Source organism: Balaenoptera musculus, chromosome 5 (assembly GCF_009873245.2).
Source record: "Balaenoptera musculus isolate JJ_BM4_2016_0621 chromosome 5, mBalMus1.pri.v3, whole genome shotgun sequence".
Classification (NCBI taxonomy): domain Eukaryota; kingdom Metazoa; phylum Chordata; class Mammalia; order Artiodactyla; family Balaenopteridae; genus Balaenoptera; species Balaenoptera musculus.
Window position 1 is genome coordinate 32,829,422 of NC_045789.1, and position 23,355 is coordinate 32,852,776.

Sequence of the window (23,355 nt, forward strand, 5' to 3'; positions counted from 1 at the left end):
TTGGGTTGTATGGTCATTTTAACAATATGAATTCTTCCAATCCATGAGCATGGTGTATCTTTCAATTTGTTTGTGTTGTCATTTTCTTTCATCAGTGTCTTATAGTTTTCAGAGTATAAGTCTTTTACTTCTTTGGTTAGATTTATTCCTAGGTAATTTATTTCTTTTGATGTAATTATAAATGGGATTGTTTTCTTAATTTCTCTTTCTGGTAGTTCATTATTCATGTATAGAAATGCAACAGATTTCTGTATATTAATTTTGTATCTTGCAACTTTACTGAATTTATTTATTAGTTCTAACACATTTTTGGTTGCATCTTTATGATTTTCCATATAGAATCATGTCACCTGCAAACAGTTTTACTTTTTCCTTTCTAAGTTGGATTTTTATTTCTTTTTTCTTTTTCTTTTTGGTCTGATTGCTGTGGCTGGGATTTTCAATACTATGTTGAATAAAAGTGGTGAGAGTGGGCCTCCTTGTCTTGTTCCTGATCTTAGAGGAAATGCTTTCAGTTTTTCACCTTTGAGTATGATGTTGGCTGTCAGTTTGTCATAGATGGCCTATATTATGTTGGGGTACATTCCCTCTATACCCACTTTGTGGATAGTGTTTATCATAAATGGATGTTGGGTTTTGTTAAAAGCTTTTCCTGCATCTATTGAGATTATCATGATTTTTATTCTTCAATTTGTTAATGTGTATCACATTGACTGATTTGTGGGATAAATCCCACTTGATCATGGTATATGATCCTTTTAATGTGTTGTTAAATTTGGTTTGCTAATCTTTTGTTGAGGATTTTTGCATCTATGATATTGGCCTGTAATTTTCTTTTTTTGTTGTGTCTTTGGTTTTGGTATCCAGGTGGTGCTGGCCTCATAGAATGAGTTCAGAACCATTCTTTCCTCTTCAACTTTTTGGAATACTTTGAGAAGGTTAGGCGTTAACTCTTCTTTAAATGTTTGGTAGAATTAACCTGTAAAGCCATCTGGTCCTGGACTTGTTTTGTTGGGAGTTTTTTTTTTTTTTTTTTTAATTACTGATTCAATTTCATTACTGGTAATTGGTCTGTTCATATTTTCTTTTTTTTTTTTAAAGCTTTTTTAAAAAAAATTTTTATTTATTTATTTATGGCTGTGTTGGGTCTTCGTTTCTGTGCAAAGGCTTTCTCTAGTTGTGGCAAGTGGGGGCCACTCTTCATCGCGGTGCGCGGGCCTCTCATTATCGCGGCCTCTCTTGTTGCGGAGCACAGGCTCCAGACGCGCAGGCTCAGTAATTGTGGCTTATGGGCCTAGTTGCTCCGTGGCATGTGGGATCTTCCCAGACCAGGGCTCGAACCCGTGTCCCCTGCATTGACAGGCAGATTCTCAACCACTGTGCCACCAGGGAAGCCCCTGTTCATATTTTCTATTTCTTCCTGATTCATTCTTGGGAGCTTGTATGTTTCTAGGAATTTATCCATTTCTTCTAGGTTGTCCATTTTAGTGGCATGTAATTGATGTAGTAGTATCTTATGATCCTTTGTATTTCTGTTCTTTTCAAAGAATCAGCACTTAGTTTTATTGTTTTTTAACTCTCTATTTCATTTGCTTCCACTCTTACCTTGATGATTTCTTTCCTTCCATTAACTTTTGGGTTTTTTTGTTCTTCTTTTCCTAGTTCCTTTAGGTATAAGGTTAGGTTGTTTATTTGAGATTTTTCTTGTTTCCTATGGTAGGCTTGTATTGCTATAAATATCTCTCTTAGAACTGCTTTTGCTGCATCCCATAGGTCTTGGATTGTGTTTCCATTTTTATTTGTCTCCAGGTATTTTTTTATTTCCTCTTTGATTTCTTCAGTTGTTTAGTAGTATGTTGTTTAGTCTGCACGTGTTTGTGTTTTTTTGCAGTTTTTTTCTTGCAGTTGATTTCTAGTCTCATACCTTTGTGGTCAGAAAAGGTGCTTGGTATTATTTCCGTTTTCTTAAATTTATTGAGACTTGTTTTGTGGCCTATCCTGGAGAATATTCCATGTCAGGTGAAGAGAATTCTTTTTGGACGAAATGTTTTGTAGATATCTATTAATTCCATCTGGTCTTATGCGTCATTTAAGGTCAGTGTTGCCTTTATTGATTTTCTGTCTGGATGATCTGCCCACTGATATATTGTATTACTGTCAGTTTCTCCCTGTATGTTAATATTTGTTTTATGTATTTAGGTGCTCCTATGTTGGATGCATATATATTTACAATTGTTATATTTTCTTGTTGGATTGACCCCTTTTTTTTTTTTTTATAAATTTATTTATTTATTTTTTGCTGCGTTGGGTCTTTGTTGCTGCGCGCGGGTTTTCACTGGTTGCGTCCAGCAGGGGCTACTCTTTGTTGCGGTGAGCGGGCTTCTCATTGTGGTGGCTTCTCTTGTTTTGGAGCACGGGCTCCAGGCACGTGGGCTTCAGTAGTTGCAGCATGCGGGCTCAGTAGTTGTGGCTCGCAGGCTCTAGAGCGCGGGCTAAGTCGTTGTGGCACAGGGGCTTAGTTGCTCCGTGGCATGTGGGATCTTCCCAGACCAGGGCTTGAACCCATGTCCCCTGCATTGGCAGGCGGATTCTTAAGCACTTCACCACCAGGGAAGTCCCCAGATTGACCCCTTTATCATTACATACTGCCCTTGTCTCTTGTTACAGTCTTTGTTTTGAAGTCTATTTTGTCTGATGTAAGTATTGTTCCCCCAGCTTTCTTTTCCTTTTCATTTGCACAGAATCTATTTTCATCCCTTCACTTTCAGTCTGTGTGTCTTTAGACATGAAGTGAGTCTGTTCTTTTGGCTGTGCCATGCAGTATGCAGGATCTTAGTTCCTGACCAGGGATCAAACCTGTGCCCCCTGCAGTGGAAGTGCAGAGCCCTAAGCAGGGAAGTCCCTGAAGTGAGTCTCTTGTAGGCAGCATATATATGTGTTTTGTTTTTTTGAGTTTTTTTTTTTTTTTTTAAAGGAATTCCTTTATTTTTATTATTTATTTATTTATTTATTTATTTTTGGCTGTGTTGGGTCTTCGTTTCTGTGCAAGGGCTTTCTCTAGTTGCAGCAAGCGGGGGCCACTCTTCATCACGGTGTGCGGGCCTCTCACTATCGCGGCCTCTCTTGTTGCGGAGCACAAGCTCCAGATGCGCAGGCTCAGTAGTTGTGGCTCACGGGCCCAGTTGCTCCTTGGCATGTGGGATCTTCCCAGACCAGGGCTCGAACCCGTGTCCCCTGCATTAGCAGGCAGATTCTCAACCACTGCGCCACCAGGGAAGCCCTTTTTTGAGTTTTAAAAAATCTAATCAGCCACTCTGTCTCTTGGTTGGAACATGTAGTTCACTTACATTTAATGTAATTATTGATAAGATATGTACTTACTGCCATTCTGTTAATTGTTTTGGGGTGGTTTTCGTAGTTCTTTTTTGTTCCTTGTTGTTTTGTTCTCTTCAGTTGTGATTTGATGACTGTATTTACTGTTATGTTTGGATTCCTTTCTCTTTTGTGTATCTATTTTAGGTTTTTCGTTTGTGGTTACCACGAGTTGTGTATGTGTGTGCATAAATTTATGATCTCTTATGTTTGAACACATTCTAACCACCCTACATTTTTACTCCCCACCACATTTAATGGTTTTGATGTCATATTTTACTTATTTTTGTTTTGTGTATCCTAACTACTTATTGTGGATATAGATGATCTTTCTACTTTTGTCTTTTAATCTTTCTACTAGCTTTGTAAGTGTTGATCTACTACCTTCACTGTTTTGCCTTTACCGATGAGATTTTTCCTTTCATAATTTTCATTTTCTAGTTGTAGCCTTTTCTACTTAGAGAAGTCCCTTTAACATTTCTTGTAAAGCTGGTTTAGTTGTGTTGAACTCTTTTGGCTTTTGCTTGTCTGTAAAACTTTCTCTCTCTTTCAAATGTGAATGAGAACATTGCTCGGTAGAGCATGCTTGGTTGTAGGGGTTTTCTTTTCATCACTTTGAATATATCGTGCCACTCCCTTCCGGCCTGTGATTGTTGATATTCCTCCTGTTTGTGGGTCATCAACCCGGGGTGTGGGTCCTGACTATACTGAGTCTGCACCCCTCATACCCATCTTGTTGGATTCCTTCTTTATGTCTTTAGTTGTGGAAAATCTTTTCTGCTAGTCTTTAGGTTGTCTGCATAGATAGTTGCTCTGTAAGTAGTTGTAATTTTGGTGTGTCTGTGGGAGGAGGCAAGTTCAGGCCTGATGGTAGCAGTCCTCATTGCTAAATACTAAAGAAAAAAAGCTTACTTTCTGCAGCTGAGCACCAGCTTGAGTGATGTGGGTCCTGGCTTTGTGGGGAACATCGGTGCGAGGAGTCTGCTCAGCAGCTCTGTTTGTGAATGTGTAGTCTCTCTCTCAAGTGGCATATGACATAGAGGCCACCCATTCCCGTCCAGCAGGGATAGCCTGACACACATGCAGAGGGGCAGTCGTCCCACTTGGTAGTTAGTCTTAAAGATGCACAGTGTCTTGGTGCCCTATTTTCTGTTGCTCTCTGACCTTGCCCCCAGTTCCCTCATTGCAGTGGACAACTAGGCTTTTTCATAGCCCAGCCAGGCCCCTCTGGCCAGCAAAGATGCAGGCCTCTGCCTGCTCCCCCGCATTCATCTTCCCTAGAGTGCTCTGTACGTACAGAATAATCGGATACTTTATTCATCACCACAGCTATTTTTTAAAAGCTTTGATGTTTTATATGTCTAAAGAGAAGACACCACTGTTTCCCTAGCATAATCTTAGGCATAGTACTGCACTGAAGAGTTAGCCACATGCTCTGAGGCTCTTTTGAATTAACAACTCTGCTCTAAAGCTGTTGGCCATGTGGGGGCCTGAGAAACAATGTGGTGGGCCTCAGTGATCCTCTGAGTCTGAGCTCTATCATCTATTAAAAACCTGGATATGATTGGAGAGATAAATGTAGTTGTTTCTTTATTTTAACTGTAAAGAAGAACTAAATGTGGGCCAACATTTTGGTATTAATATTGTCAGTCAATTCCTGTTAAAAGAGGACAGATAACTGGCAGGTAATTCTCCTTTCTGAATAATGAATTTGAATCATTCCTTTGCCTGAAAAAAGTTTCATTGAGTTATTGCCTAATTTGTAGTATTTGTAGATAAATAAACAATCCATGGTTTACATACAATTAAGACTCCTTTAAAAAATCCAAAATGTGTCCCAGACTCTGAAATATAAATTTATTGGTGTAAGTAGTTGAGCTGATCTCTTAGACTCCAAAATACTAAAATAATGTTTTGTGCTACATGTGTATGAAAACCTTAGTTTAAGATTGCTTTGCTGTTGCCAAGAGCACAGCTCTACAGACACAGATCTTTTCAAGATCTCATGTTCCAAGCATTCAAATATTTCCTATTAAACTAAAAAAGGAATCCCCATGAATGGATCAGTCCATGTTTGAGTTTCTAGGTAACATCAGTATGAACTGCCTATATAAAATTGAGAAGCCAAGCACGGATCTTCTTCTTTTTTTAAAATGACTTTTTTTTTTTTTTAATATATTTTTGGCTGTGTTGGGTGTTTGTTGCCACACACGGGCTTTCTCTAGTTGCAGTGAGTGGCGGCTACTCTTTGTTGCGGTGCGTGGGTTTCTCATTGCGGTGGCTTCTCTTGTGGAGCACAGGCTCTAGGCTTGCAGGCTCAGTAGTTGTGGTGCACAGGCTTAATTGCTCTGCGGCGTGTGGGATCTTCCCAGACCAGGGCTTGAACCCATGTCCCCTGCATTGGCAGGCAGATTCTTAACCACTGCGCCACCAGGGAAGCCCCTTCTTTTCTTCTTGAAAGGAATAAATTCAAGGCTTTGTTCTCTGCAATTCATTCTGATCATAACTATTATATTTGAGAAGTTATAACTTTTTACAATAAAACATATCAATTCTACTTGTTTAACTGTTAAAGAGAAATGTATCACTTTAGCAAAACAAATATAAAAAGTACTGAATCGACAATCAGTAGAGCTAGGTTTTGCTTTAGGCTTTGCCATATCTTTATGACCTTAGGCAAATCATTTAACCTCTGCAGGTTGAGCTCTGATTCTCAGACTTTTCTTGTGGTTTAACAGGATGAGATTGCAATTAGGTGAAAGGCCCCTAGATGGTGGTGTTGTTCTGAATTAGGCTTTGTATTTCCCCCCTCTGTAACTACAGTGAAATAAAAAGTAGGTTAGAAAATTATTTCCTATTTAGTTCTAAAAAATTCACTGTTAAGCATTCGTTTAAAATGGCATTCAAAATGGCATTCAAAATGGCACTGAATTATGAATCATATGGTCCATGTACATCTGACATTAATTAAAAAGAATAAACCATTGATTATACCAAATATCCCCTTACAATTAGCCTATATCATCACTATTTCTCTACGTATATTTATCTAAGCTTAAGAAGCTGAACAAAAACTGTAAACAATTATTGTTAAGAGTACTGATATATAACAAACCCTATAGAAAAATACATTTTGTTTTTTTCAAATGCCATTTCTAAAATTTTGATAAATGTACTGATTTTTTTTCATTATGGATGTTTCAGGCTGTATTAAAAACCTGTAATTTCCATAAGCACAAATGACAGCCATATAAGCAAGGGCATCTTTTAAAGAAATCTGCTGTCTTTTAGTGTTCAAAAGGGTAAGAATAATATATTAAATGACTTCTCTAGTTTTAACCCACCAAAGAAAAAGGATTTGGAGATTCTAGTTTGAGGAGGATTGGATGAACAATATGAGGTTTTCACCTAAAATTCCTGAAAGGAGCAAGAATACATTTCTATATCTTCACTATGAAATTCACTGAGTATAAAAATCATGTTCAGTCAATATACAGAATAAGAAAGTACCTGTGAAGGGGCTTCCCTGGTGGTGCAGTGGTTAAGAATCTGCCTGCCAATGCAGGGGACACGGGTTTGATCCCTGGTCCAGGAAGATCCCACATGCCGCAGAGCAACTAAGCCCATGCACCACAACTACTGAGCCTGCGCTCTGGAGCCCACGAGCCACAACTACTGAAGCCCGTGCACCTAGAGCCCGTGCTCTGCAACAAGAGAAGCCACCGCATTGAGAAGCCCGTGCACCACAACGAAGAGTAGCCGCTGCTCGCCGGAACTAGAGAAAGCCCGCGCACAGCAATGAAGACCCAACACAGCCAAAAATAAAATAAATAAAATAAATAAATTAAAAAAAAAAGTACCTATGAAAAACCTACACCATGCTACATTTTTACTTCTTGTCAGTTGAGTAGGTAATAAATGGCAAGCAAAAAATGTAGCATGATGGAGTGGAAGATATAAAACTGCAAATTTTGTTTCAATAAAGATTTTTGTCAATAAAGAGGAAAGATATTGGAGCATATTGGATCCAAGATAGTATCGCTATTATGTGAAAGTTATCCATCCATCCAGCCAGCCAGCCAGCCAACCAATCAACCAACCAAAAAACCTCTTGAGCCTATATGGTGCAAAGGGCTGGAGATATAAAGATAAGATATCAACTCCATTCTCAAAAACCTCCGTCTAATATGTATGAGAAAAGGACTTTGAAAAGTTCAGTTCGGTTTATTATAGTGTCAAGTAGATTTACAACTATTGCACTTATCATTCTGCTGACAGAGGCCAAAATTTAAAAGGAATATTTTTCTCCAATAAAGCTAGGTTTTCATGATCTTTGATATAAGATGTTAAAATTACACAGGCAAAGAAATATACCTCATGTCCTATCCCAGACACTACCCCCCACTTCTCACTTTCCTGCTGTTGTACAAGCTTGCTGCAAATAGGAATTTAGTTGGGATAATATGCTTTAAGCCATCCATTTCTTATGAAATAACTTGAGTGAAATTTGACCAGTTTTCTTTATATAGTCCTCTTTACCCAAAACACCAAAATATGTAGAACAAACAGCTCCCATATTCCAAAATCAATTTTAACCATATACCGGGAAATGAACTTCAATCAAAGACAGAGTAAATATCTCCTCCCTTACAGAACCCCACGTGGTGTTCACATGATGGTTTCACCACTTACTGCCTAACTTTTCAGACAGTGGAAACAAAAACAAAAGCTAAAAAGTGGCCCAGCATATGAAACTCTTCTCAAAAATAGAAGAAAGTTATGAACATAGTTGGGAAAGTGTTTTACATTTCCAATGAAATTCTATTCCATTGATCTGTTCGGAAGATTGTCTTCGACCTATTTGGCTTTAGCCCATAAACTGTAATTGATTCAGTGTTGCAAGGAACCACTTTTATCTTAAGCCTGGAATGCATAACAATGGATAGCAGGAAAGTGGTTTCTTATTTACTCTAATAACTGTGCAGGGAAGAGCTGGAGAAAAGAGAAAACAACCCCAAAAGTATCAGCCTTCAGATTCTCAAATTATTTTTCGCTCTGATTATATTTGGAAGAATGAGCTGGGGGTTTGGCATTGTTTTCCATCTTAACAGTTGCTCTGTATTCTGAGATATATGTGATTCATAATGTACCACTATAACAAGACATAGTTTTATATATTACTGGGGTAACTCAAAGAAAATGAATTTTTCTTTGGGTACCAGTAATTGTCAAAAGAATGATTGCAGATTCAGAAAATGTGCTTATAATAACCCTGTTAACATAAAGTATACACAGAGGAAAGAAATTAATTACTGTAGGTATGTGGACGGGTTAGTTGTATTAGCAAGGCATTTCAGGATGGTTTTGGTTCTTTTGACTAAGGTACATCAAATTTCAACCCCTTTCAAACACTGGGACAAAGGGGGAACACTTGCTACCACAGGAGCGTGTGGTGACTGTGAGCTGATTCACCATGTGCTCACAAAGGCTCCCACTAGTCAATGAACTACCCTCTCCTGGAGCAAGGCTTTGCTCCAGTAATAAGGATAATGCGCTCAAGCTGTTAGAATTAATTTGAATATCAATAATGAAATTTAGGTTACCAACCATGGCCTGATAGTTACAGCATGTAGAATAACAAATGTCCTCTTTTAAAACTAAAGTAGAAAATGAGGAAGCACGGTTAATTTACTTGTGCTGATGAACACAGAGGTCCAAGTGCAACTTCTGCTTGTAAGTGTCCTCATGCTGCCCTGTCACCAGACGCTTTCCCCGGGGAAGGGTCTGCCTGCCTTGCTAATCCTGCCTGATGTCCTCCTTGGTAGAAATGTGCTCATGGGTTTCCGTGCGCACGTTTCTACTGTGAATGAAAGCTAACTGCAAAATCAGATGTTTTCTGCTTTCAGAAAATTCTAGTATACCATGTACAGCATAGATATTTCTTTCAGTTTAAAAAAATAGTGCAAAAACATATCTGATAGTCAAAGTGATAGTTCAAGTGAGTTCTTGTGCCAAGGAACACAGTCAAGCTTTCACCTTTAGCCGACTTGTAAAAACTGAATGTAGGTTTTGGGAAATATTCCAGATTTTCCCCTCAATTCTCCACTCATCCAGTCATCATCTACAGATTCCAGCTCTGTTATTATGTCTCCAGCCTGTAAGAAGACAGGAATTGAAAATAATTATTAGTTTCTATTGAGGGTAAGCATGGTAAGCAGCCCACCTGGAGAGGCATGTACATCTCCTCTTTATATAACTCATTTATCTTGATTTGCCGAGAGGATTTAAACGATGTACCACAAAGATGACCTAACCCTAATGATGCCATTAGCTTGTATGCTCTTTTCCTCAGAGCGCATTCCTTTGCCATTGTCACCCTTGTTGCACTTTTATTTTCCTGGTGGTATTTTGTGCCCCCCAAATTCACCACTCTTAATCTAAAATTCTTCTTTAATAAATAAAAATACCAGCTATCATATATATAAAATTTTTTCCCCCATCTAACAGTTATTTGTTGAGTACCCACTATGTGTCAGACACTATTCTGGGCACTATGGATACAGCGAAGAGTAAAGACCTTATTCTAGAGTTGGGAGATGAGTAAGTCAGCAGAGGAGGACAGAAAGTGTGGGCTGCCATCTCATTAGGGCAGCCAGGTGACACTTAAGCAAAGATCTGAAGATGAGAGAGCGAGCCATATGTTTACTGTATGCCTTGTCCTTTTCTATGTACTTCATGGGAATTAACTCATTTATTTTATTTTTATTTTTTAACAAACTAAGAATAGTGGAAATTAATTCATTTAAACAATAACGCAGTCCTAGAAGTAGGTACTATTATTATCCCCATTTTTGAGAAATATTTTTATAGATTTCCTTATTTTAAAGAAAAGGAAACTGAAGGTCAGATTACGTGACTTGCTCAGTGTCGCATGTCTAGTTAGTGGTAGAGACAGGATTCAAATTTAGTGTGATTCCAGGGCCTGTATTGCTAACTATTAGGCATGAGGTCACCACGTTTTACAGTAGACCTTTTTACTTAGAAAGGTTTTTACTACAATTGCTTTTTCTTAACATCCTGAGCACTTTGTACTCTATATTTATTCTTCCACATAATGGTATTCTCCTCTACCATTTGGTTTATTCCATTCCTCCATGGCCTCAATATCAAATTTGCATTCTTTCCTGTCTTAAAGAGCTTCACCCTGACTCAGCACATGATTTATCCTCATCAGGTTAGTCAAAGGGGTTGTGTATCTTATTCATGTATGAATTATAATTCCTCAATTTCAAAAATTATGTCTTCATCTGTTATCTCCTGAAACTATTTTGTTCTTTATGGTTTCTAACTGTTGCTTAGAATCTGGGTTTAGGATTCTATAATGGTCGAAGATCTTTATCAGGCTAAATGGATTTATTTGTAGCCCTAGGACATTGCCCTTTGGAAAACTGGTTTGATTTAAGGCCTGTCTTAAGGGAAAATGCTGACTATCCCATGTCATTAATTTACCTTGCTAAAATCTGTAAAAATTCTGGCATTCAACGTTTCTGTTATAAGTAAGTTCCTTCCACTTCCTAAACTATAATATAATCACTGACTAAAACAAATTTTCTTAGCTCTGGTCCATACATACATACTATGTCAGTTTTCTGAGGGCTAGGACAATTTAAAAAAAGTTTTATTTACTAATATTCTGTGGATATTTAATAAAATATTAATGATCAACAACTCTGAAAGTGGTGCAGAATCCCTTAACTAAAAAACTCTAGAACTATCTTGCTTACAGCCAGGCATTTGTAAAATGAAGACAACCTATTTTCTGGATGATACTGTGAATTCTGTTACATTGACATAACCTAAATGAAGGCCAAAATAATATCCAAAAAGTCTGAATCCAGAGTGTTCACTTGCAGTAACATTTTATGTAAAGATAAAAGGAATTAATTTTGAGCCACTGACTCTCAAGATTGAAAAGGACTGGGGCAACAGTTTCCAAACATTTGGATTTTATGGACCAATAAATTAAAAAAAAAAAAAGAAACTGATATAGGGTTACCAATTATAATTTTGCATAAGGAATCTATATCATTTACTAATAATATTTTATAATAGAAATGACATTTTAATATGAAAAAGAAGAAATTCTCAGAATAAAGTTAAACTCCATCACAAAATAGAAAAGTTAGCAACCTTATATATCTAGGCATGCCTCCCCTTCTCCGTGGCTCCCCTAAAGCCTGCACATACCCAATATCACTGTTTTCCTCATTTTGTTGTAGACAGGTGAAAACCTTGTTTGGGTACCCACTGTCTTAAGTCTCATCTTGTCCAATCACTCCTGGATACTTTAATTCCTTCTATGGCATCCCTGCCTCTGAGTATCTCCGATGATGGAGAATTTCCCACTGTCTGACACAGGCTCTTCTGACAGCAATGACTTACTAAAGCCACCCTCCTTCCTCTGGCCCAATCCCAAAGTACTACCCTGGGTGCTTTCCTCTGACCATGGTCGAACTGTGGACTGCGGAAACAGGATCATGGAAGTATTCTTTTTACTTTAAAAAAATAAAAGGTACTTCTTTGATGAAGTAAGATTAAGATTAGATTTTAGGCTTCTAAAAAAAAACTTCTGCAAAGTACCTTAACCTTTTGGGATCATTTCCCTAACGTCTAGTCAGTGTCTTTGTGGACAAGACTCCGGTGTCTTACGAGGCACTGCTGCAGAGGCCAGCTGTAGTAGGTGCCACCTGATTTCTCCACTGGTTTCAAAGACATGACAGTAGCAGGCTGCAAGGGCCATGTAGAGGATCATCCTTTACTAGGGCTACCAACGAAACCTCCAACATTAGTGAGATCACATGTTATAAGGCCAAGGAATAAGGAATTTGGTAGGTGATTGTGGTGCTATAGATATCAATAAGGCTTTCTTTAAATGCCTTGCTGATAATTTACATTTGCCCTGTTCACTTTCTCTAATCTCATCCTTTAGAATGAGGGTCTGAGATCTGTTCATTCCTGACTAATGATCAATACTCCACCCAAATGTTCCACCCTTCAGTGGAAGACATTTCAAAATTTATAGCTGCTTAATGCAATTACAAAAAGATACACATTCTGACCTTGAAGGAAAGCTCATCTTCATTCTCCCCATGGAAATCATACAAGGCTTTGGCCTTCCTTCCCTTCAGTGCTAAAGCAGCCATACTTTTAGCCTCAGCTGTGAAGACACCAAAAATTCAAATATATACAAAGACATTGGACTAAAACACAAGTTGAACATTTTAAGAAACCCCCTTGTCATTCCCAGGACATAATACTTTGAATTAACTTTGAATTCACTTAACTTGCAAAAAGATGAAGGATGCTGTCTTAGCAGGAAAAAAATTATACAAAATATATTAATATTTAGGAGACAAAATTAGCCATTATTAATTGAAGGCATTTTTAAATCTCTTTTCCCCATAACTTCAACAAATATATGAAGAAAGTTTGCATAACTTTATGAATCAACTTGCAAAAGTAGGCAAACAACTTAAATTGAACATGGCCAGAGGGAAACGGAATATGTATCATTTCAAAGGTCTCGCGCTCCCCTTAGAGGGTAAGAGCCTTCCTTGCAGCTGTCGCACCTGGGCAGGGCCGCACGAAGACTGCGGGGAAGATGCCCTCCCTGTCGCGCAGTCTGCCCTTGTACCAGTCGGGGTCCACACGTTCCATGATCAGGATCCGGTCTCCCCTCTTGAAGGACAAGTCGTCGCTGGTCTCCGCTGTGAAACTGTGAAGAGCTTCGCACCATTCTGCAGAAAGACTGTTCTCCTGTCACAAATCAGAAGTTCGGTAAGAAATGTGAGATTTTATTTGAGATTAATTTCTACAAAGCTTAAAAAGTGGTGGAAAAAAAGCTAAGGGGTCATAAGATTTCAAAGCCTGAAGGCCACTTTAAATCACTCAATACCTTATGTCACTATTGAGTTTCAGAAATAAAAGTTTCCAATAACTTTTTTCTTAAAATAGAATTCTAAATGACAGATGTGATAAAATTTGTGACTTTCTGCTTTCAAGGACTATATAATGCTTAAGCAAAAATTTTTTCTAATTATTATCTATGACATTAGTTACACTAAAATTAGATAAAATCTTGCAATATTTGTGTATAGTATTTATGACACTATGAAAACATTCTGGCAAAGCATATAATTTTCAGTGAGCTTCTTCTTTATCTAAATTAGGAAGGATCAGAATGGGCAGTCTGTTAATTCCCAGGTCTCTACATGGTTCAGAGGCTATCAGATTCCATGGCACAGGACTTCATTAGTTCACACTTTTAATTTTATGAGGTGTAGTTAGCTCCAAGGCTGGTAGGACAATCACCCAGATATGGTGGGCTAGTGTGACGGAATGCTCCAACAGGAATGGTTTTACTGCAAACACATCAGAAGAAGGTTCTGCCCTGCGAAGAGGCATCACTGCCAAGTCACGATGGGAGCCCTATGTTCAAGAAGCCCAAGCAGAGAGGCAAGGGTAACACTAAGAGCAAAGGCTTGGAGCCCGCCAGTCAGCTCTGCCACCTGCTAGCTGACACTGGGCAGGAAGCTTCTCTATTCTGAGCCTCAGCTTCATCTTAGAGTTGCTTTGGGGATCAAAGGAGGTAATGCGTGTAGAATGCTTAGCACAGTGCCTGGTACATCTTAAGTTCTCATCAACTGATGGCTTGAAGGAAAAACAAAAAATTAAACAAACAAAAAACCCTAACCCTACCGTCTTGTTCCTGTACTTGGGTAACCAACCCTAAAGAATGGTACTTGTCACTCCCAAGAAATACAGGGAACCATGTGAACATTTCCTTTTGGAGAACTGTAGTCCCTTTCTTTCCTGTTTGACTTTATCAGTGGGGGGAAGATGAAAGAATTGAGAGACACACAGCCTAATTACCACTGACATTTTGACAAACAATGACCCCATCAGGCTCACTCCTCTAAAATATGTCACAAAAAACAATGGAAAAAAAAAAAAAAACAAAAAAAACAATGGAGTCACCCACATTCCTATTCAGTTTAAACACTTCTGAAGCCATGTTATACAGTGTAAAAATTTTAATCCATTTTTTTTCTCTCTCCCATTATAAAAATAATACAAATGTTCCTAAACATTTGGCAGTTTGGAAATATACGAAGAATGGGAAAAACACCCAACCACCTATAATCTCACTACCTAAGGGCAACTGAATGGTAACAAACACATTTCCTCATAGTCTTTTTATGCTATATATTCAATTTCCCTATAATACATGTTTTCCTCCCATGCCATTTACTTTACAAATCTAGTTTTTAATGGCCTCAGAACATTCTCCCAATAATGATCATATTTAGGTTACTTCCAAATTTTTCTTGTTACAGTAACATCACCATAACCATCTTTCTGACTAAAACCTTGTCTCATTTTTCATCCTTTTCTTAGGGTGAGAAATAAAAATAATGATAACAATAATCTGTACTTTCTCTGTTTTAACATTCACATACTTATAATTACTTACTTACTGTTGAGTTGTATTGAATCTTCATTAACTAGATACGTTAAATGGTATTTTATTGTCTCTTTACAAGGTATTTCTTTGATTACTATAAGGATAAATACTTTTTTAATATCAACCACTTATAGTATCTCTTTCATGAATATTCTAATAATATCTCTTTCCTTGTTTTTTATCAGGCTTTGCATGTCTTTCTAATTCATTTGTATGAGCTCTATACGCAATAAAGATATTAATCATCTATTTACTTCAAATATTTGCTACATGAATTAAAAAATGACTTACAGGGCTTCCCTGGTGGCGCAGTGGTTAAGAGTCCGCCTCTCAATGCAGGGGACACGGGTTCAAGCCCTGGTCTGGGAAGATCCCACATGCTGCAGAGCAACTAGGCCCATGCGCCACAACTACTGAGCCTGCACTCTAGAGCCCGCGAGCCACAACTACTAAGCCCGCGTGCCTAGAGCCCGTGCTCCGCAACAAGAGAAGCCACCACAATGAGAAGCCCACGCACTGCAACGAAGAGTAGCCCCCGCTCACTGCAACTAGAGAAAGCCCGCACACAGCAACAAAGACCCAACGCAGCCAAAAATAAATAAATAAATACATTTAAAAAAAAAACAAAAAATGATTTATAACATTTTCTTTTGATAATTATGATTTTAATAGTCCTCCCAGAGATAAAACTTGGCTTTCACTACAGTCATCTATTCAAGCAGCCTACCTGATAATTTGCACCAGAATCTTCTTTTTTGGTTTTCGGTGGTACCTTTGTGCCTGTATTTTAAAAAAATGTCAAAACTTCAGATGTAAAGACCATATAGTATTGGAGAAAAACTGTGGGGGGAGAGTGAAAAGTCTGGGATTCCAGATCAGTCTCTTCATGTACTGGCTACGTAACTTTGCCCGGCACTACCCTCTCCGGATTTGTTTCCTTTACTGTAAGGTGAAGGAGGATACACATTAGTTACACTCTATAGGCCATTTCTATTTGAAACTCAGTGATTTTTTTTCCTGCCATTTCTAATATGAAGCCACCACTAATTACCTAAAACACCAAAACCAGCTCTTTGAGAGACTGCCACAACAATGACTATCCCAATAATGATGTTTACCATTTAAAAATCATTTTTCCTTCTACCTTAAAAAATATGGCAATATGGATTATTATGCAACTTAAGAATTAACCTATTATCTGGTTTATTTGAATTAGGATAGGACATAATAAAAAACCATATTCTCTGTACTCACTTAAAACATTTGTACCAGAGGTGGGATGATCCTCAATGAGCTCCACAAAGTTAAGGGGGAAGATCCCAGATCTCTCTCGAAGTTCTCCTCTTGCCCACTCGTCATTCACATACTCTTTAAGAATAATAATTTCTCCCTCTGAGAAACTTAACTCATCCTTCTGGTCTCCAATATACTCAAATCGAGCAACACATCTTGGGCCTCTGAAGAAAGAAAATCACATTTGTGGGTTAAACTAGAGAGTACTAACTTTCAAAATGCCTTAAAACCTTCATTTAGTCTTTCAATAAATATTTATTCTGTGTTTACTTTGGAACAAGGTATACTAGGCATAGTTTAAAATTTTCCATGAAAAAGAATAAGCTATATTTCTAAATGATAGTCCTTACTTTTTTAGATATGAACCTATTCACTCAGAAAGGCTAAAGTCAAGGTCACAAGTACAGGCAGAATCCCAGATAAGCAGCTGGTGGTTGGTTAATGTTGCACGTCTTTTGATCACCTTTTCTTCATGACAGAATCTCCCCAGTCTCCTTGTCTTTGTATCCTTGGGCCACAGTAATCCAGGGCCAAGTCTGAACCCTCTCAGTCATAAATGCACTGAGTTTAGGAGTGTTAACCCTGAGAATCTCAGCGCAAGACATCAAACTTCCATGGCAGAAATGCAATGGGCACCAGCTGGGCAGGGTAGATGCTCAATGTATGCTGAATCAGTGAGCTGTGTATATAGATGAATGGCCTTCAAAACTAGAAGGTTCGAAGAAAACAGAAACTCGGCTTATTATCTTATAACATTTAATCTCATATCTTACACTGTTGTTTTAAAAATGATTTTGGTATCTCCTTTAAAAAGGCTTCATTTCTGAGAATTAGAACGATCCTTAAATGATCTACAATTTTGACTGAAAATAAGATAAAACCAGAGATGAAATTGTGTCCCTAGAAGACATGACTGAATCCCAAACCTTTGATTTGAGGCTTTGGAAAGGAAGTTTCAACAGCTATGACTAAGGAGATGCAATTGTCTGAAGAGAAAATGTGGGTACTCGCTCCAACCAAAGTCTGATTTAAGTCAGGTCAATGGATCAACAGCCATGAAAGTCTGCTTTAAATTCAACCTGCTGACACAGAAAAACTGAACCTGAAATAGAATTAAACTATTGTGGCATCAGAAGTTTTCTTATTTGTGATAACCTTTGCATTTATTTTCTGAAGTCCTCAGGGAGCATATCTTATGTCTGACCTATTCAAAGACAGGTTTACAGTCTTCAGCAGGTACTGAATTCTATTAATTTGCTCATTTAACTGGAATATAAAGTTGCATTGTGGCAATGTTTTAAATCACAAAGGAGTTACAGTGATGCAGAAAAGGGTACATAAATTCACGGATAGGTCTTCAAACATAAAGAAGATCCCCCCCCCCCCAAATTAACCCTTCCTTTACTTCTAGTTCCTCTCAAAAACAAAACAATACAAAATGCCTAGCAGTTTTTGTAGGGTTTATATTTCTGTTAGGTTTACTTTTTTGTTCATTTTAAAAAAAAATTTATTTTGCTGCACCGGGTCTTAGTCGTGGCACGTGGGATCTTCGTTGCTGCATGTGGAATCTTTAGTTTCGGCATGCGGGGGTCTTTTAGTTGCGGCATGCGAGATCTTTTAGTTGCAGCATGCGGGATCTTTTAGTTGCGGCATGCGGACTCTTAGTTGCGGAACGTGGGATCTAGTTCCCTGACCAGGGATTGAACCCGAGCCCCCTGCACTGGAAGCACGGAGTCTTAGCTACTGGACCACGAGGGAAGTCCCTCTATCAGGTTTAAATATTTTCTGTTGTTGCAGGAAGTGGGAGGACCCCTTCCAGGGCTTGAGAGCGGGCTCTCGTCTAACATTCGGAAATGAATTGTCCGAGGAGACACATGTACTGACAAAGCAAAAGACTTTATTGGGAAGGGGTGCCTGGGTGGAGAGCAGCGGGGTAAGAGACCCCAGGAGAACTGCTCTGCCACGTGGCTCGCAGTCTCAGGTTTTATGGTGATGGGGTTAGTTTCCGGGTTGTCTCTGCCCAGTCATCTTGGTTGGCCCATATTTAGTCTGACTCAGGGTCCTTCCTGGTGGTGCGCGCATCTCTCAGCCAAGATGGATTCCAGTGCGAAGGATTCTGGGACTTTGGTAGGACAATATTATGGGCTGGCGTCTCCTCCCTCTTTTCGGCCCCTCCTGAATTCTCCTGGTTAGCAGCAAGTTCCTTATCGGGACCTCCTGTTGTGAGACAACTCGTGCAAGTGGTTATCATCGTGCCTAGCCAAGGTGGGCGATTTCGGTCAACGGTTCCCTAACACTGTGACAAAAATATTTGAACCTTCTAGAAATCTGTTGGTAGATAAACAGCAGAAGGCCAGCACGAAATGCCCTGGATGATGAAACCTCTCTGCTCGGGTGAGGCCAGGCTGTGGGATGCACTGGGATAGACTGTTTGTGCCTGTCTACGTGGCCTGTTTTGATGTGGAGAGTTGCTTCTATCAGCATGTTGCAATTTCACCAGAATTTTTAAACAAGTAGTGTTCCTCATAATTAAAAAGACACATTGAGAATCTGAATAATCATACATCTGAAGTGTTTAAGCTTATTAATTCTGTATGACATAAATGCTCACATCCTTTGTATTTTGTTCAAAACAACACAAGTAAAACTTACTTAACACAATGAGATGCGACGGATTCCCTTTTCCCATTTCCTCCTGGAACATCAGTCTAGTAAAGACAAAAATCAAGACAACAGCTGTATTCTTTCAGATTTTAATAAGATAAATTTAAGCTAAGTAATTAGCAAATTCATGACTGAAGTTAACCAGTTTAGCTAGGTGTTAAACCGACGAAATGTACCACAGGTGCTACAAAGGTATGAAATCCAGAATTTGGGTTTTTAAAAAAATGCGTAACTTGTGATGTAGCCTTCCTTGAATAACCAATCCTCTTATTTGCTGGAATAAGCACATTAATGTCGTTCTACCCCTGACTGAGTATTCTCTACCCCTTATCCCCTAAGTTGAAAACTCCAGGTGAGGAGGGCTTAGGATAGAAACGAGGCATCAGGCACTACGTAGACACCTATTCAAACTGTTGGTAGAATTCTGCAATACTTTCATGACCCTAAAATAAAATCTTTTAGTCAAACTTGTGGATTCTCTCCATTTTCATAACTCTGGAACACTTTTTCCCCTTCAACGTGAGTAGGGAAGGAAGAGAGGATTCAGTACTCAGTGAGCATCTACTAAGAGGCGAGCACTTTATATAATACCTCATCTACAAGTCTCCAGAGAGCTGGGTTGTGATGAAATATTTGACCATAATGCACTATAGGTCTGAAAACTACTTAAGGCTTTGAGGTTTACATTAAATAAATCAGTGCCCTTCTTAATGAATTTCAAAAGTTCGAAGTCTTAAAACAATTTTTTAAACTTGTAGGCTTAGAAATAACACTTACACCAATAATCTGGCAAATTCAGTGTGATTGATTTCAGTGTGGTAATTGTGCTTTTTAAAGTACTGCTACATTGGGCAGAAGAAAAATGAGGAAGAGTGCTAAAACTAACATTACTCTTTAATATTAATTTAGAGAATGTGGTTGGATTTCTCCAAAGAATCAAGGTATTTATATACCAGACAATTTTTAAGACCCACATTTCGTAATTCAAGAGACTCAACCTCATTCATACTTGAAAAATACAGGCTTTCTGTTATATTTGTTTGCTAAGTTTCTGATGTAATGGAAAATCATTTTCTTCTCCCCACCCCGCCAAGCAGTTAATGCTCAACTATTTAAGCCAGGTTTATTGATATGTTCCAGTATCAATAAGTTATATTAGAGACTGAGTCATTCTCTTCCTACTGATATAAATGTTCGAGTGGCAGTCTGATTTCATCCCCATGTTTCTCAGCCATCCGGGCTTAGCACTCAGGGCTCTACTTACACAAGTTAGGCTTTGAGGGTGTATAAAATTCGGACACTTTAATATAATGTTTCCCAGTCAGATTTGGAATTATTATGTGAAAAATCATTAATGGACCATTACCTCCAATGAAAGTACTTTGGTATTCCCAAATCTATTTTTTTAAAGGTTGAAATAAATGGGAATGGAAAGGATGAAAGAAACCAATAACGAAATGTACTCCAAAGAAAAGGAGAAGTGGTACCATAACCTCAGAGAACAAACATTCCTTCAGGACAATCCAGTATCATTTAATTCTTGTTTGCTGAATGTTGCAAAGAATTAACATATACCCTCAAGTGCTTATCAACCCTCCAAGAATAGCTGATTCACCAGTGGACCTGTAGTTTTTCACCTTAGGATTTCAGATAGCATTTAAGCATTAAGTTCTAGTACTCCATAATATATTAATAATTAACTAGTATCTAATTGAACAAACCTTTATTTCTGAATTTTTCAACACCAAATGAATTAACGGAACAGAGAGAACCAGAACCCAAGAATCTAGGCTTCTGGTTATTTTTTTTCTAAACTGTAAATTACACAGAATTCACTGAATATATGACCAACTTAAACAAGCACAATCTACTTACAATCACTTTGACGTAGGTGGCAGGAAATACACCAGTCTGGTTTCTACATTTCCCCCTGTACCAATCTGTATCTATTTTTTCCAGAAGATAAACAATTTCTCCTGAAGTGAGGTTCAAATCATCAACTTGCTCTGTAACATAAAATAATTATGTATGATGAATTACCCTGCTTGCAGATCTGATTAAAGTAGCATTTAGTTCTGTCCACCGAGGCAGTATGTTCTACTGATTCTGAGAACAGGTTATACTAATCAAATTGACTTTAAAAATATATTATTTTTTCCTGGATATCGTTGTTATGAGCTTCCTCTTTTAAGATCAAATTAGATATATTTACCAGGCACTGACTGATAGGAAATGGTTAAAACACACACACACACACACACACACACACACACACACACACAAAACACTGTGCTGGCCAAGGATTCTTCCTATGTCAATATAAACCCTCTGCTGAATACATATTTTAACAATGAAAAGAGTTTTACAGACATGGTATAATATTCATATTATTCTCAACCATGCTTAAAAATCATTTCAATCTCAAAATATTAACTAAGGGAGTCCTACGGCTCTTCCGCAAATAAATTTACTCACAGTGAAATAAAAATCAGTCTACCAAGTGGATAAAGAAAAGGTTATAAATAAATCAGGAATTTATTTTATTTGTAGCCTTGGATATAAAAGATACTTAAAAATTGATTACAAAAATTTATATTATTTATTTATTTATATTTATTTATTTATTTTTGGCTGTGCTGGGTCTTCGTTGCTGCACGCGGGCTTTCTCTAGTTGTGGCCGGAGGGGCTACTCTTTGTTGCAGTGCATAGGCTCTAGGCGCATGGGCTTCAGTAGTTGCAGCATGCAGGCTCAGTAGTTGTGGCACATGGGCCCTAGAGCGCCCATGGACTTCAGTAGTTGTGGTGCATGGGCTCAGCAGTTGTGGCTCGCGGGCTGTAGCGCGCAGGCTCAGTAGTTGTGGCACATGGGCTTAGTTGCTCCGCGGCATGTGGGATCATCCCAGACCAGGGATCGAACCTGTGTCCCCTGCATTGGCATGCGGATTCTTTATTTTTTAATAATCTTTTTTCAATTTTTTTAAAAAAATTAATTAATTAATTAATTTATGGCTGTGTTGGGTCTTCGTTTCCGTGTGAGGGCTTTCTCTAGTTGTGGCAAGCGGGGGCCACTCTTCATCGCGGAGCGCGGGCCTCACTATCGCGGCCTCTCTTGTTGCGGGGCACAGGCTCCAGACGCGCAGGCTCAGTAGTTGTGGCTCACGGGCCTAGTTGCTACGCGGCATGTGGGATCTTCCCAGACCAGGGCTCGAACCCGTGTCCCCTGCATTGGCAGGCGGATTCTTAACCACTGCGCCACCAGGGAAGTCCCTATTTTTAATTTTTATACTCATTTCGTAAGTAATAGCTGAGCTATGTGTATTGGTTTTACAACCCTTAGGAGAAAAGAACTACACTTATTAAATTCAAATTAATTTCACTATAACTGGTATTTGGTACCCCATTTTGAAAGAGTTAAAAATTTGCAACTGGTAGGCAATTTGTTATTTGTTCATTTGTAAGGGAAACACTCCTCCTCTCTCTCTCACAGGGAGTTTCAAAGGCAAAGCTATTACAGCTAAGCTTTCTGGAATGCCTGGGTACAGCTGATTCTTCCTGAAGGTGGGGTGATGGATGAGATGATCTCTCCAGTCCAGGGCTCTGCTGGTGCAGAAAATGAGGATGTCCTTGAGAGGTTAACCTGGGGAGGATGCCTGATCCCAGATCCTAAGGTTCTACCACATTATTACTTATGTCCTTACCTGCCGGAAAATCATGAAGAACGACAGCATGAGGGGCACCACTGTCAACAGGCTTCTGAGCGTGGCTTGGATCCTGAGGGGGAAAACAGGGTGGTGAATGGAGTGTGCAGGATGGACGCTGGATTTATTATTCACTCTGAGACCATTTTATTTTTCCTCATTAGGGTCCTCTTGACACAATTACATTATGAGTACAAGACGCAAACCACACAGTTGAGCCAGACAAGGGAATCATTTCCAAGTTGAAAAGGCATGTGTTCTTGCCAGAGGAAAACAGAAATAACTCTCAATTATAATATCCCTCAGCATTTTTTAAAGCAAGAGAGTAAAACAAAAGGAAATTACTTAATTTTTTTTAAAGCAGTACCTATTCTATCCTGAAGTAGTGGTTTTTGACTTCTTTACCTTTCAAGGGTCACTTTTCCCATAAACTGTGATCAGGACTAAACCTTAAGAACAGAGCCTTAAAAGCAGTCTCTTCATTAAGATGGGAAAAGAAGGAAGTTCTGCAATTTATGCTCTTGTCTTTTGTAATGAAAAGAGCTAATGACTTCCACAAAAGTATAATTCACAAAAAGTAAAATCCATTTCGTTTATTACCACTTAACTGAATGCTTTCTCTAATTTGAAAGCCAATGCTACCTCCCATGCCTGGCCTGGATTTCCTATTTAATCTGAATGGTTTATTCACCAGTAATTCTAAGTAAATTAGCAAAGAGAATTCAATATTCTCTACCTATCTAACCAACTGCTTAGACTGGCCAGAGGAGAAGCTGAATTTGAAGAGTGACCATTTCTTATTGA

The 23,355-nt window shown here is 38.5% G+C and overlaps 1 protein-coding gene across 18 annotated transcripts in view; it reads right to left on the reverse strand.

Moving 5' to 3' along the window:
* Positions 1-7,573: 7,573 nt before the first annotated feature.
* Positions 7,574-23,355, reverse strand: part of SH3D19 (SH3 domain containing 19) — a 185,508-nt gene continuing 169,726 nt past the window's right edge. For 12 of the 18 annotated variants that reach the window (XM_036853925.1, XM_036853924.1, XM_036853923.1 and 9 more), the window contains 8 exons: positions 22,552-22,624; positions 20,729-20,859; positions 18,842-18,897; positions 16,151-16,353; positions 15,624-15,676; positions 13,002-13,188; positions 12,492-12,589; positions 7,574-9,527 (listed from right to left, as the gene is read on the reverse strand). In XM_036853925.1, coding sequence (XP_036709820.1) covers positions 9,411-9,527; positions 12,492-12,589; positions 13,002-13,188; positions 15,624-15,676; positions 16,151-16,353; positions 18,842-18,897; positions 20,729-20,859; positions 22,552-22,624 — 918 coding nt within the window. In that variant the 3' untranslated portion in view covers positions 7,574-9,410. The other 6 variants (XM_036853929.1, XM_036853937.1, XM_036853935.1 and 3 more) reach the window with 6 other exon arrangements.